Below are 15,698 nucleotides of genomic sequence, written 5' to 3'. Positions count from 1 at the left end.
CCTGGGGGTACCGTATCCACACTGATTAACTTCTCTTAAGACAACTGTGCTATTCATCTCAGTATTTCATGGGACTTACAAATTACTTTGTATATATTTGGCACTAAATAGGTATTTGTTGAATGAATGACCCAAATTAGCAGTATAGTTAGAGAACACAGGATATAAACCCCATGGCCTCATACAGTTGTTTAAAAACTTACTTTGTGCATGGTAAGAAGGAATTGTGTTATTTTATCTTAATTTTGAGCTATGTCATGCTTCTAAAAGTTGGATATAGTCCTAGTACTGGTACATGGAACACTTGTTCTGATGTATCCAATAAGCATGTATGGAAAAAGAACCTGCTCACTGAATAAAAGCTGTGCCCAATTTCTGTGGTTTGTTCGGTTATTGCCATTTCTATTAGAAGACATTAGTTATATAGTTTGGAGCTTTTAATTGAGATCTTTAATTGAGATCTAAACTGAAATACTGTTGTTAACACTCACTGTTTTAAATGCCCCCTTCTCTTCTGGGAAGGCCTTCCATCCAGGTACTGCCTCATTGGTCTAAGTATGGGCAGCTGACCCAAGTTGAGCTGTTCTGGGAATGTATTCAATAGAATCAGACTGAGGGATTGAGCTTCAGTCTAGTTACTCTCTTGAGTGAGAGAGACTTTTAAAGGTAGGAGCTCTTGGCAACCATATTCTGCCCTATAGACTAAAGAGAGAGTAAATTAGAGAGCAAAGAGAATAAAGTAGAAATGAGAGACAAAGAATGGAAGCCTGAAGCCACACTGCACTTTCTGTCCTTGGTTTCATGAGACATCCTAATACCTTTCTAATAAATTCCCTCTTTTAGCTTAGGCTTCAGTTGGTTTTGTTTTCTGTTATAGGCAACTAAAAGTGTTCTGATTGGTACAGTCACCAGTTTGTTTCACAGGATAGTGGAAGAGCTCTCTCCTTCTCATATATATGATTTTTTATTAGATACTTTTTTTTATTGTGGTAAAAAACATAATATAAAACTATCTTAACCATTTTAAGTGTACAGTTCAGTAATGTTAAGTATATTCACATTCTTGTGAAAAAAATCTCCAAAACTTTTTCATTTTGCAAATCTGAAACTCTATACCCATTAAACAACAACTCCGTATCCTTTCCCCTTGGCCCCAGCTCCTGGTAACCATTATTGTACTTTCTGTTTCTATGAATTTGATTACTTCAGATACTTTATAAGTAGAATCAAATGGTAGAATCAAACAATATTTATCTTTCTGTGACTGGCTTATTTCACTTATAGCATAATATCCTGAAGATTCATCCATGTTGTAGCATGCAAAAGGATTTCCTTCCTTTTTAAGGCTGAATAATATTCCATTGTATGTATACCACATTTTGTTTATCCATTCATCTGTTGAGTGGACATTGGGGCTGCTTCCTCCTCTTGGTTATTGTGAATAATGCTGCTGTAAACATGGGTGTACAAATATATCTTTGAGACACTGCTTTCAGTTCTTTTGTACATAATACACAGAAATGGGACTGCTAGATCATTTGGAAGTTCTGTTTTAAGTTTTTTGAGGAACCTCCCGTACTGTTTTCTATAGTGGTTGTACCATTTTATAGTCTCACCATCATACACAAGCATTCCAATTTCTTCTCATCCTCACCAACACTTGTTGTTTTCTGTTCTGTTGTTGTTGTTGTTAGTAGCCATTCTAATTGTATGAGGTGATATTGTGGTTTCTGTTTACATTTCTCTGATGATTAGGGATGTTGAACATCTTTTCATATACTTGTTGGCCATTTTGTATATCTTCTTTGGAGAAATGTCTATTCGAGTCCTTTGCCCATTTTTTAATCAAGTTATTTGACTTTTTCGTTGTTGAATTATAGAAGTTCTTTATGTATTCTGGATACTAATCACTTATCAAATATATGATTTACAGATATTTTCTCCCATTCCATAGGTTGCCTTTTTGTATATATAAATTTTAATTAAAAAATAGCTGATGAGGTACTTCCCTGGTGGTGCAGTGGTTAAGAATCCGCCTGCCAGTGCAGGGGACACGGGTTCGATCCCTGGTCCGGGAAGATCCCCCATGCTGCGGAGCAACTAAGCCTGTGCACCACAACTACTGAGCCTGCACTCTAGAGCCTGCGAGCCACAAGTAACTGAGCCCACGTGCCACAACTACTGAAGCCTGTGTGCCTAGAGCCCGTGCTCCGCAACAAGAGAAACCACCACAATGAGAAGCCTGTGCGCCACAACGAAGAGTAGCCCCTGCTCACCGCAACTAGAGAGAAAAGCCCACGTCCAGCAATGAAGACCCAATGCGGCCAAATAAATAAATAAATAAAATTATTTTAAAAAATAGCTGATGAAAATATGGTTTATTCAGTTAAATTCAGCAAACATTTAAAGGGCACTTAAAACGTGCAAGCTATTCTGTTTGGTACTAGGCTTGATATAAGACAGTGGTTCTCCTGATATACTCCTTCCCCTATAGCTTGAATTCAATTTAACCCCAGCAGGGATGGTTTTAAAATTCATAATTCAGTCTATGCATTTCCTTGACACTAGCTCAACCCTAGGTTTTGTAATATACTAAAGCACTGCAGGGAGACTAGGGTGTTGAGCCTCCCTGGCTCCTGGTCTTCTCAGCCTGGGAGGCCAGCTCAATCTGGAGCTTTCAGATTAATCTTGTGCCAGTATTAGTGGGATCTTGAGCAAGTCCTGGAAGGACTGAATAAGAAAGACTAAGGCAGACTCTAAGACCTTTAGTCTTCAAATCAAAAGTCTTCTGAAAGGCAGGATAGACCCAAACCAGTTTTGGGGGACTCGGGATGTAGATCACCAGCTGAATATATCAAAGATTTCAAATAATCATCACTTCTCCACTGCTTTACCAAACCAATCCTTCTGAGTTAGGGCCTCAGAATCCTAAACACTGCTCTCCAGGCAGTAAGAAGGTATACAAGATGAAAACTAATTGCTACCTTTGACCTATATGCCATAAATATTGTTTTGTATTAGTTTTCTTCTTACATAATGCAATCCCAACTGGAATTGTGATCGAGATCTCTGTGAAACTTTCTGTGCCCTGGTACATAATATATCTGTTAAAGAAATTAGATTTTAGCTTACACTAGATTATAACCCCAATAAACCCATACCAAACGTGTAGAAGAACCCACCTGTCACTTTGATATCCCCTGTGGCTTTGGCAATGTTGTTTTCAATCATACAGGAGTATGTGTTGTTGATCGTGACATTGTAGAGTACAGATACAACCTTCATGGTCACATTCTCAGAGTTCAGCTCAAAGCTGGTGTCGGAGACTTCTGAGAAGTTGGCTCCCTGGTCAACTTGGGATGCCCAGACCACTGTTGGCTGGGGAAACCATCAGGGAGCCTCACATCTTAAGCTCTCTGAGGTGGCGTTACACTCCACGTTCACTTCTGGGATGCTGAAGGCTGCAGGGTTGAAGGTCAAAAATGGGCAGGGGTCAAGGTCAGACAGATAAGACAATATAGCCTTTGAAGTGCTAGGTCTTAAAAACACATTGAAGTGACTCAGTACTTTCCCAGTGGGCTGTCTATGTATGACCCATTGTATTGTAGATGCAAAAAATGATTTGCTCATAGTATTGCTATACATCACAACACTTTGGACAATATCACAAACTCCAAGGACCTAAGTTCTAGCTATAATTGTTACAACAAATAAATTTCTCCAAGTAAGAGGAGTTCCAGTGCAGTGATCACACAAAAAAATTATCAATTAGGGAAACTGGGTATTTATTTTCCTAGGCACCTATGAAGCCTCCTGAATTTTATGTAATTTTTCTGCCTGGAGGGTAAAAGGGTGGGGAGGGAGAAGGAAGAAACAAACAGCATTCACCTACACACAGAAATTCCATACACAGGCCTTGTCATCACGGGGATCTGAAGTTTGCTTGGGTAGAGACTGCCCAGCCCTGGTATTCATGAATAAAGACAGGCATTTGTTTTCTTTTAAGATAATTCTCCTCACTGGAGAGGCAAGTACATTTTGAATTTAAGACTAACTTCCTCCTCTTATCTAGGCAGAGAGACACAGAAAATGTTAAGGCCTGGACTTTGGCCTGTAAAATGTTTATTATGCCAAAAGGGCAAGATACAAATTATTAATTTATTTAGCATCTTCCTTTGCCCAGGACTGTGCTAGTGTGGAGTGAGAGGTGGAAGGAAAGCCTTTGCCATGCCCTTCAAGAGCCTGCTGCCTAGCAGGAGAGACGAGACTCACATACTTGGAGCAGGCAGGGCACAAGCTCCTGGGAGATGATGTGGGAACCTGAGTGCACATGACAATGAACCACCATTTATTGAGGGTGTGCTCTGTGCTAGGGACCAAATTCCAGACATGATTTTTTTTTGTTCCTCACAACAGTCCTAGGGATATCTATTATTGTGCCCATTTAACAAAATAAGCTTTTAATTTTAGAATAACTTTAGATTTACAGAAAGGTTGCAAAGATAGTACAGAGAGTTCTTGTATACTTCTCACCCAGTTTCCCCTAATATTCACGTCTTAAATAACCATGATGCATTTGTCAAAACTGAGAAACTATCATTCGTATATTACTATTAACTAAACTCCAGCCTTTATTTGGATTTTACCAGTTTTTCCACTAATGTCCATTTTATATCCCAGGATCCCATCCAGAATACCACATTGCATTTATTTGTCATGTCTTTTTAGATTCCTCTGGTCTGTGACAGTTTTTCAGTCTTTCCATGTTTTGCATGATCTTGACAGTTTTGAGGAGTACTGGCCAGGTATTTTGTAGAATGCCCCTCTATTGTAATTTGTCTGATGTCTTTCTCAAGATTAGACTGAGGTTATGGGTTTTGGAGAGGAAAACTATAGAAGTAAAAGTGCCCTTCTCATCATGTCACATCAGAGAGTGCATGCTATTAACATGATTTATCATGGGGATGTTAACTTAGACCACCTGGCTGAGTCTATGTTTGCCAGGTTTCTTTGGAAGCTGGACTTCACTAAGTCCAACACACCCTAAGTGCGGTGGTCCGGGAGGGGGAAGTTCTAAGCTCCGCCTCCTGGAGGGGGAGAGATCTAAATACATTATTTGGAATTCATCTGTAAAGAAGATTTGTTTCATCTCCCTCATATAAGTATGGACTCGTGTATTTCTTTTATGCTTAGTTATAATTTAATACTATATTGTTTATTTTGTTGCTCAAATGGTTCCAGCTTTGCCATTGGAAGCCCTTTCAGTTGGCCCCAGTGTCCCTTTGACCTGACTTTATTAATCCCTATTTTAAGATAAAGAAGCTGAGGCTCAGTGAGGTTGCCTTGCCCAGGCCACTGTATGTGCCTAGGTCTGACTAGATCTATGCTTCAAACCACTACATACACATATTATGAGGGGTCCAAGAAAGACCTGTGCAGGCTAGCTTAGCCTGGGACGCCTCAGGATACTTTCTGCCTATCCTTCAAGGCTCCTCCCAAATGTCAAATTCTCTCCATGGGGGCCTTCCTGCCCCTTTCCTCCCTATGCATTTGGATATGATCTGTTTCTCCCTCTGAATCCCCAAATCACTCTACTTATATTTTCTCTTAAAACATTTAATACACTTTACCAATTATTGTAGATATGTTTCTTATCTACATATGTTTCTTATTTACATATGTTTCTTATCTCTGCCCTGACCCTCAACTCTCTAAGCTCTACACTCTCAGCTCTACAGAAGGAAGGACAATTATCTTTGTTTTCTTAATCATCTTTTTACTCCTTCCAATATCTGAGTCCCTTGTACATAAATTCAGAAAATATGTTAAATTTAGTTGGTAAGAAAGCATGGATTTCATTGGAGGAGGATTAGTGAGTTTATAGGCCAATATTGTTTTGGTCAGTTACCTTTGAACTTCTATAATGGGTTCCACTGTCGTGAGTCCCTGGAGATACTGATTTCAGACTTGGGCTAGGGCCTACTTAGCACAGAAAAGTCTCAGACCAGATTATAGTCTTCTCTCATTAGCAAGACCAAAGGGAAAGAACAGAGAGCTACTGATGGAGAAAACATATTCTGGCAAAATATTTCAGGGAATATATGAGAAAATTCAGAAGAGGCTAGAGTCCTGAACAAAAGATTTTAAGACCTAATATTATAGTGGGTGACTTCCGGAGTTGGTGTGGGTCTTGGGCAGCAAGGATGGCTGCTAGCAGAATTCGGATGGTCTTTGTCTGATATTAGTCACTCATGAGCATAATATGACATTTCATCAGCAACTCACATTCTCTAGTCTCAAATATCTTCTGGCACCTTCTTTCCCTCTCTTCAAAAGTAACTTACCTCCAGTTTTATACTCGAGGTTAGCATTCCCCTTGCCTTTAGAAGTGATGATGTAACATTTATAGGTGCCAGCATCTGTGAGTTGCACATTTTTCAGCCTCAGAGAGGCATTGCCAACTATTACTTGATCAGCAAACACTGCTGTCCGACCTCTGAACATTTCATCCTGGTCCGACAGGTCATCTTTGCCTTCTTTGAACTCATGGACCAAGCCCATAACACCTTCCTTCAGCCACTGTATCATGATATCAGAAAGTTTGATGTCAGGTTCAAAAGTGCAGCTCAGGATTCCATCCTCCCCAATGTTCCCAGCTGAGGTGAGAGTAGTGACTGTGATGGAGTGTCTCCCTACAATTCAGGAAACAGGGGTCAATGCCAAGGGAAGCTTTGGAACATCTACAACCAAATCCTTCATTACTAAAAAGCCAAACAGGGACTTCTGTAATAAATTAGAAATATACAAAACAGGAGAGGCATGAAAAAAGAAGACATAAGAATAGAAAGAGTATTAAGACAATAGTTTTGATACCTACAGCAGATCTGCCAATAGCAGATAAAAAAGCTACACTTTTTGAGACCAAGCAACTGAAACCTTGAGACCAAATAAGAGGAGAACGTATTGGACTTGGGTTTTGAAGATGGGAATTCAGATCCTGGTGTTGTCACTTAAGAGCTACGTGACCTTGACTACATCTCTGGATCTCAGAAAAATGGAGGTAATGATATCTGTCTTACCTACCATAAAGAGCTCTTGTGAGGATCAAATCAAATGGATGTGAACTTGATTTGCAAACTGTAATTACACATATAAGGTATTGTTATTCTTAGTTAACCAGAAGTGGCACAGATGTGAAACCTCACGTTAACTAAATATGGCTAATAATTCTGAAGAATGCTAAATTCTAAAGTGCTGTTACTTTTATCTCCACTTGAATGATGAAGAAACGAAGGCATAGAGAATAGAAGTGATTTGGTCAAGGTCAGAGTGCTAGCTATGGCATAATGAAGAATGATACTTAATTAAATTGATTTTTGGCCTAAGATAGAAGTCACACCCTTCTCTCCGAACATATAACAAGTACAAGTATTAATTATGGTGACAGCCACATCCACTGCCTCTTCCCCACTTGCCCAGCTGACAGCCCACTCAGTCTGTAAAGGATTGACCAGCTCTTCTCTCTGTACTGGAGGCTGCTGATGGGGGATGCCTACAGGGGTACTTTAATTAACTGAATATTCTTGAGAGTCTCCTTCTGTGGTTTGGATGTGAAGGTAAGGAGAGGATGGGTCTTTGAGCCCAAGAAGAGAGTGGAACAGACCCAAGGAAGTGTGGGGGAGAGACCATGAGAGGAAATGGTGAAGAGAGTCCCCCATCCCCAGAGCTGCCTTAGATCCTGAGGGTTTTCCGGTCTAGTTCCTGTCCCACTGTCTGGGTATCCTTTAAACAAACACCTTATATTATAATGGTCTGCACAAACCTCTCTTTCTTATAGCCAAGAAAGTCCAACATGATGGATGCTGAGCGCTTCTCAACTGGACTTCTCAGCTTCCTTATTGGTATTCCTGCCTCTCATCTTTGCCTCCATCTAACCCATTTTACATGCATTAATCTTACAGGTAGACCTTAAAGTACAATCCGAACATGTCAGTTTCCTAATCACTAATCTTCCACTGCTCCCAAGGGCTGTGGAATAAACTTCAGACTAACAGCATGGCCTTCAAAGTTAAATATTGCATGGCACATAGGAAATGCCCATAGGTATTAGCCCTTTCCAGCCAGACTTCCCATTACATCCTTTCAAAGTCTATATTGTAGTCTTTGCATATCAAGTGATTTATTGATTTGCTGCTTTCAATGAAAAAATACATAAGCAAAGCACACTTGCTATTTTTCAAATGTAAGAGGTAAACATTATGAACATAGGGGATATCCTTGGCATCTTGCGTCTTCCAGCCCATAAGGGGTTGGAATTGTCTTATTAGCTCCTAGGCTTTTATAAAGTCGATGAAGGTAATGGATGAGGGACAGAACTGGAGAAGCAAGCTAGATGAATTTATATTATAAAGAACAGAGAGTTACTGATGGAAGAAAAAGTACCAGTAAAAACGAGGCAGAGGAAACAAAAACCTGTGTATAGGCTGTGTTGGGAGGATGTTTTGGAGGTTTTGGAGTAGAGGAGGAGAGGCTTTGGAGTAGCTGCCATGCTTGGCCATTCATGTGGGAGATTTGGGAGAAAAGATATGAAAGAAGGTAGTAGGAAGTTTAGCTGTGTAGTATGAATGTAACACACCCCATCCCCTGCCTTGGCATTTTATTGAACACTGCTTTCAAGATTTAATTTGCTTTTTAATTGTTTTTACTTGACAGATTGATATCCAAGACATTGCAGGCTAGTACTGGTTATAATTATACTATGCATCTTCACACACTGTGCATTGTGCACCTACAATTTATAGTTCCCTCCTCTCCTTTATCACCAATTATCCAAATTCTACTTACATTCAAGGCTATTCAGATGGCAGGACTCGCATGAAACCCCCTTTTGATATGCCAAACCGAAATTAAAAGATTGTCTCCTTCCTCTTCCTCAACACGTTTGTTTGCCTTTATTATAGCATCTGTCTCCCTCTACCTTGTCTCTAGTCTGTCTCTGGCACTAATTTGTAAGCTTTTCAAGGGAAAAAAATGTCTTAATCATATTTGTAAGTCCTATAACACTTTTTTAAAAAAATTTATTTGTTTATTTATTTATTTTTGGCTGTGTTGGGTCTTCGTTTCTGTGCGAGGGCTTTCTCTAGTTGCGGCAAGCGGGGGCCACTCTTCATCGCGGTGCGCGGGCCTCTCACTATCGCGGCCTCTCCCGTTGCGGAGCACAGGCTCCAGACACACAGGCTCAGTAATTGTGGCTCACGGGCCTACTCGCTCCGCGGCATGTGGGATCCTCCCAGACCAGGGCTCGAACCCGTGTTCCCTGCATCAGCAGGCAGACTCTCAACCACTGTGCCACCAGGGAAGCCCCCCCTATTACGCTTTGATGGTTAATTTTATGTGTCAGCTTGACTGGGCCACAGAGTGCCCAGACATATTTGGTCAGACGTTCTGGGTGTGTCTCTGAAGGAGATTAATATTTGAATCAGTAAAGCAGATCACCCTTCTTAATGTGGGTGGGCCTCATCCAATCAATTAAAGACCTAAATAGAACAAAAAGGCCGAGCAAGAGGGAACTTGTGCTGCCTTTGAGCTGGGACACAAGTCTTTCCCTGCCTTCAGACTTGAACTGAAACATTGTCTCTCTTTGGATCTTGAGCCTGCCAGCTTTTGGGCCGGAACTACGCCATTGGCTCTCCTGGTTCTCAAGCCTTTGGGCTCAGACTGGAATTAAACTGTCTGAGTCTCCAGCTTGCTGCCTGCAGATCTTAGGACTTCTCAGAGTCCATAATCATGTGAGTCAATTCTTTCTAAATCTCCCTCTCTCTCTGCCTCTCACTCCCTTTCTCCCTATACCTCCACCCTATTGGTTCTGTTTCTCTGGAGAACCTGACATATAAATTCTGGTACTAAGAAGTGGGGTACTGCTGTAATAAGTACCTAAGCATGTGGAGGAAGTTTTGGAACTGGGTAATGGGTAGAGGCTGGAAGAGTTTTGAGGTGCATGCTAGAAATGTGCATGTTAAGGGCGATTCTGGTGAGATCTCAGATGGGAAATAAGGAATATGTTATTGGAAACTGGAGGGAAACAATCCTTGTTAGAAAATGGCATAAGAACTTGGCTGAATTGTGTTCTAGTGTTTTGTGGAAGGTAAAACTTGTGAGTGATAAAGTTGGATATTTAGCTGAGGAGATTTCTAAGCAAAGTGTTGAAAGAGAGGCTTGGTTACTCCTGACTGCTTATGCTAAAATATGAGAAAGGAGAGAGATGAATTGGAGAAGGAATTGTTAAGCAAAAAGGAACCACAACTTGCAGATTTGGCAAGTTCTCAGCCTATCCATATTGCAAAACATGAGAAGACGGTTCTGAAGACAGCACTCAGGGTGGACAACCATTTAATAAGGAGATCGTAGGTATGACTCGTGAGGATCTTAACAGCCACCTCAACAGAAGCCAGGAATAGAGATAGGATTATATACTGCCAGCTTGGTACAGAAAAACCAAAGGGAATAGAGAAATGAGACAAAATGAAAGAAAGCTGTCAGACTTCGTAGATCTTACAGAACCAGACCATGGAGCTCTTCAGCTCTATGCTTCAGCAGGCCAAGGGCCTCTATCTCAACAGGCTGGAGGGCCTCTAATGGAAGCCTTAGAGATGGGGCCATCTGGAGCCTGGGGTGGGGGGTGGCAGTGGGACTTTTCAACTGCTAGAATTGTGAAAAAATAAATTTCTATTGTTTAAGCTACCCAGTGTATGGTATTTTGTTATGGCAGCCTGAGCAAACTAAGACAAGTGCCTAGTGCTGTGTTTCTACAGAGAAAAATAATATTTGTTGAGTGAATGAATAAATGAATGAATGAAAGAATGCAAATCAGTAGAAATCAAAGCACTGTTTGAGATAATGATTCTATCCAAAATGATTGTAGGAGTAAGGAACATTTGGCTAGATTATCCCATCTAAATTTTGGGGAAATGTGAGTCAGTGAAAAAGAAAGCAATGAAAATACACCATGATTCTCAATAAAATCATAGAGCAAGCATAACTATGTTAGAGCAAGGGTAAATTTGATTGTAGTTTATAAAGTTCCATTAAAGTTGAATTGAAAAATTACTTTTTAGAAAAAAATACATGATTAGCACAGTTAAAATACATGATTAGCACAGTTAAAATACACCATGATTCTCAATAAAATCATAGAGCAAGCGTAACTATGTTAGAGCAAGGGTAAATTTGATTGTAGTTTATAAAGTTCCATTAAAGTTGAATTGAAAAATTACTTTTTAGAAAAAAATACATGATTAGCACAGTTTATGGAGAGAATGAAATGGTAATGACATATCTTAGTTGAGTAATTATGTTACCGAATTAATTTTAATGTGTTGGCCTTGAGCCCACAGGTGGAGAATTTGTTGAAATATCTCTTAGAAAACTTAATGATTAAAAGTAGACAGCTGTGGAGTGCCCCAGGGACCCACCGCAGGCTCTAGCTCATTTAAGGTTGCATTAAAGATGTGGCAGATGGAATGAGTGTAATGTTGATTAAATCCCCCCTCCTTGTAGCAAATCAGGAGGAGGAATAAAAGCCAGTGAGAATTTAAGAAACCATGAGGACCTGGCCATTGCTTTGCACCCAGAAAGCAATCAATAAATACTTATTTGTTAGGTGAATAAATGATGGTTACAAGTGATAAAATGAGATTTAATTTGCAAGCAACAGTATATAAATATTGCTTCTCTCAAAAAGAAAGCTGTTTTCAATTTTGCAAACAAATATTGGCTCAAGGAGCTACGTTCTAGGAACCACAGTCTGGCCTAATGTGACTCTCCAGACCTCTTAACCACCAGGGGCTCTTGTGTGGTTTGTTGAGGGTAAAAGGCCTTTAAGAGATGGTTAGAGGCAGCTATCTACTGATATAGAATTTTGTTAAACAGGCACGGGTTTCAAGAATTCCATTGGTCTCTAAGATTCCATCAAGCCTCTTTAAAGTTAGGAGCCCCTGACACTTACTGAAAATGAATTCTCTAGCTCATGAGGGCTAATTACTATCACAGCTCTGGTCTGCGTGGGAAAAGAGGAGCTGCTGAAGGGCGGGAGCAAGCTGGAATTGGAGCCATTTTGTTCTCACACGAGTGGGCACTATTCAATTGCCCTCTGCAGTAGGAGCAGGAATCTCTTGGGAAGTGGGGTTATAGGTAACACAAGGCAGGGATTCTTTATGGAAGTTACGATGCTGGGTTGCCCAACACCACTGGATGAAACCTGGGAAATGAACTTTCCTCTGAAATGACTCAGGAAGACAAGTCCTGTAGATTTCAGTAGCATAGAGAGCATCCTCAGCTTCTGCTGCAACCCAGCTGTGCAGATGGGCGCCATAGCACGTGGGTTAAAGGTGGAAGCACACAGGCTTAAGCCTGCACCTGTGGAACCTGTGGTGGCACCTGTGGGTGCCACTCTTGCCAGAGAAGAGGGCAGGGTTGGGGATAACAGTTGCTCTTGTGAGAAGACAGCAGAAAGGATGCTGGGCCAGGCTAGATAAAGGAATGATGTAGGGAAGCAGCAGCAGAGCATCGGCGTTTGAGAACAGGTATCAGGCTGTCTGTGTTCAAGTCCCAGCTCTGCCACTCACTGGATATGGGACCTTGGGCAAGTTTTCTAACTTCTCTATTCCATAATTTTTTTCATCTGTAAAATGGGGATGCTAATAATAGTAGCTTCCTCAGAGGGCCCCTGAAAGGACTAAGTGATACAATACAGGTAAAGAGCTTAACATAGTACCTGACTTGCCGCATGTTAAACCTTAAATCAATGATATTGATAACCATTATGAATTAGAATCATTTGGAAAGATTGCAGATCAGAGCAATGGGGAGGAAATAAACACTTGAGATTTAATTTGCAAGCGACAGTATATAAATATTGCTTCTCTCAAAAAGAAAGCTGTTTTCAATTTTGCAAACAAATATTGGCTCAAGGAGCTATGTTCTAGGAACCACAGTCTGGCCTAATATGACTCTCCAGACCTCTTAACCACCAGGGGCTCTTGTGTGGTTTGTTGAGGGTAAAAGGGCTTTAAGAGCCGGGAGGAAATAAACACTTTACTAAATGCTTATAGTGACTCATTTTAAGTCAGATAACAACCTTGAGAGGTAGGAATTACCGTTCTACCCATTTTATGAATAGGATAAAGAGGCTCTGGGGGATTAAATGGCTTGCCTAAAGCCCCGTATCTAGCAAGTAGTGGAGCCAGTATCAAACTCAGTCTTGTCTGAGTTTGTCCTAAGCCTGTACTCTTTCCACCACATTTTGCTGATATCCAGCGCCAGATTGAGATATATAGAGAGCCTATCCACTAAAACAGTATCCCCACCTCATGTAAAAATAAAAAACAATTAAAAACCATAAAACAAGTGTAAGAAAGGCCAACATCTGTCTATTTTCTCAGATGACTACAATGACAAAATATGTATCAATTTCTTTCCAAACAACTTCAGTGCTCCTGTTATGGTGCCATAAGCACATGCCTGATTGTTTTATCCAGTGACCAAAGATGGAGCATAATTAGGAGGCAGTGTCCTGTGGCTTTCTGCCCTGGCTTCCCTAACTTCAGAGGAGCTTCCGGGTGTGGCCAGGAAATAGTACAAGTTTTAGGAGGTGCTATGTGAATGCATTAATAATAGCAAATTATTATTAATGGCACTGATGGTATCAATGAAAACAATAATAGCAGCCATTTATTACACACATATGTGTCTGGCACTTTATAAACACTTTCTCATGTAATTCCCACAACGACTTTATTTTACCAGTGAAGTTCTGGAAAGTTAAGTTATATCCCAAGGAACACACAGTTAACGTTAGACCTGAGGTTAGAACAACTCTGATCCCTAAATGTTTGTACTTTACAGAGCTGTTCAGAGTCACCCAGTGGGTGAGTGATAGCACAGGGACTGGCAAAGTATAGTCAGGGACCTTTCCACTGCATCTCCCTCCTTCTCAAAGGGTCATCCACGAAGCCTGCCCTAAAACCAGCCTAATGGGAGCTGCTCAGCCTCTCTTCCAAACAACCCACCTCAAATGCATTTTATGTTTTATGGGGTCCATATTTAGAGCTTGTAAGGAGTGGAATGGCTATGAGAAGATGACATACACAGCCTCAGGAGAGCTACAAAGAAATAGATTCTTTTCTGTATTTAGGAATATCTTTACATCTTTAAAATCTGTGGTGTCAGGAATATTGCCTGCAAGGCATACCAGAAAACACCCTTCTCTGCCACAGCTCAGCATGAATGTTATCACTAGTATGGAGTGATGGGTAGGCGTGTGGGTTCTGGAAGCAAATTTCCAGGGCTTGAAACACAACTGCGCCTCCTTGCTTGCTGTGTGCAACTTTAGGCAATTTTCTAATCAGGACATAGTAATATTTATCTCCTATTTGTTGTGAGTGGTAAATCAGATAATATATGCAAACTTATTTAGCACAGTGAGGTGAACACAAAAAGGATGCAAAAGATATCACCATCACCATCATCATCATCTACCTAATGCTATTTGCTTAATTTCACTGTCTTGTGTATTCATCCAGCTAACATTTTATCTAATTTACTTAAAGTGTGATAATATAATGCTCTTGGGTAAGGGTTATTATGGTCCTTTTAATAGAGGCAATTTAGAAAAATCCAACTAAACAGTGTTAAAGTAATAAACAGCCCACTTAATCCAAAATAACCAGCTTTTACCTTATGAAACAGAAAGAAGGCAGAAAACCTTTCATTGGTGGTAGGGTTTTAATATTATTGGTGGTACACTGATGAACTGAGTGAACTGTAACTTTTATCTATGTATTCACCCCTCCATGCCTCCGTCCACTGGTCTATTCAAAAAGCACTTAAGGAGTACCGTCTGTATTCAAGGAACTGAGCTCAGTACCTGAGGTCGCTGTAGCTATGCCACAGGAAAAGGTATAAGTAGCAAAATGTTGACTGTCACAGGGAAGCTGTGACAGTGTGAAAATTCTTGCTAGGATGGTCAAAGAGACTAACAGGCAAAAGATAACTCGGTAAGGGCTCTGATGCCAAGCCACTTAGCTGTAGGCCTCCAAACCAAGGGGTTAGGCCCCAAGGTTTAGAGTGAAGGACAAACACTAGGGTTTTAATTCAAGGTGGCAAATAAGATCAAGAATAGGGTAAGGTATAACTAAAGAGGAGTTAAGGATTAGTGAGGAAGGTACCAAAATGTATGTATTGAGATCTTTAAAAGTCCAAAATATTTGCTTTACTAGTCAATATTTTATTTCCATATATATAATATATATTATAGAAGATATAGAAGTATAACATACATACATAAAATGTACACGTAATTGTGCAGTTTGAAAAATTATCACAACTTCTCCCCATGTACCCACCACCCACACTGAGAACTAGAACTTTACTATCCCCCAGAAGTCCCCTCACGCCCCCTCCTAATGGCTGCTCTCTCACTCTTCCCAGGATAATAATCATTATTCTGCCTTCTAACAGCAGAGGTTCATTTGCCTGGTTTTTATACAGAATGTACTGTCTTGTGTCTGGCTCTGTCGCTCAGCATTATGCTTCTCATGTGAAAATGCACCCAGTCTCTCAGTCACCAGGAAATATTTAGAAGGTAAAATCACAACAGTGTCCCACAAGATCCAGTGTCAGGGAGAACGTGGAACCCTGGG

At 40.5% G+C, this 15,698-nt stretch overlaps 2 protein-coding genes across 5 annotated transcripts in view; one reads left to right on the top strand and one right to left on the bottom strand.

The window, feature by feature from the left end:
- The window catches only part of LOC309617484 (uncharacterized protein), a 72,014-nt gene that overhangs the window by 34,102 nt on the left and 22,214 nt on the right, over positions 1–15,698 (top strand). The window lies entirely within an intron of this gene.
- VTCN1 (V-set domain containing T cell activation inhibitor 1) overlaps positions 1–15,698 on the bottom strand; it is a gene marked incomplete at its 5' end in the record, with an annotated part of 36,883 nt that overhangs the window by 18,399 nt on the left and 2,786 nt on the right. The window contains 3 exon segments of the mRNA XM_082346339.1: positions 3,183–3,390; positions 3,394–3,461; positions 6,345–6,692. Of these exon segments, the coding sequence (XP_082202465.1) occupies positions 3,183–3,390; positions 3,394–3,461; positions 6,345–6,692 (624 nt within the window).

Source organism: Balaenoptera borealis (assembly GCF_965194805.1).
Source record: "Balaenoptera borealis genome assembly, chromosome: 1".
Taxonomy (NCBI): Eukaryota; Metazoa; Chordata; class Mammalia; order Artiodactyla; family Balaenopteridae; genus Balaenoptera; species Balaenoptera borealis.
This window is presented reverse-complemented; position numbering and strand designations above follow the sequence as displayed.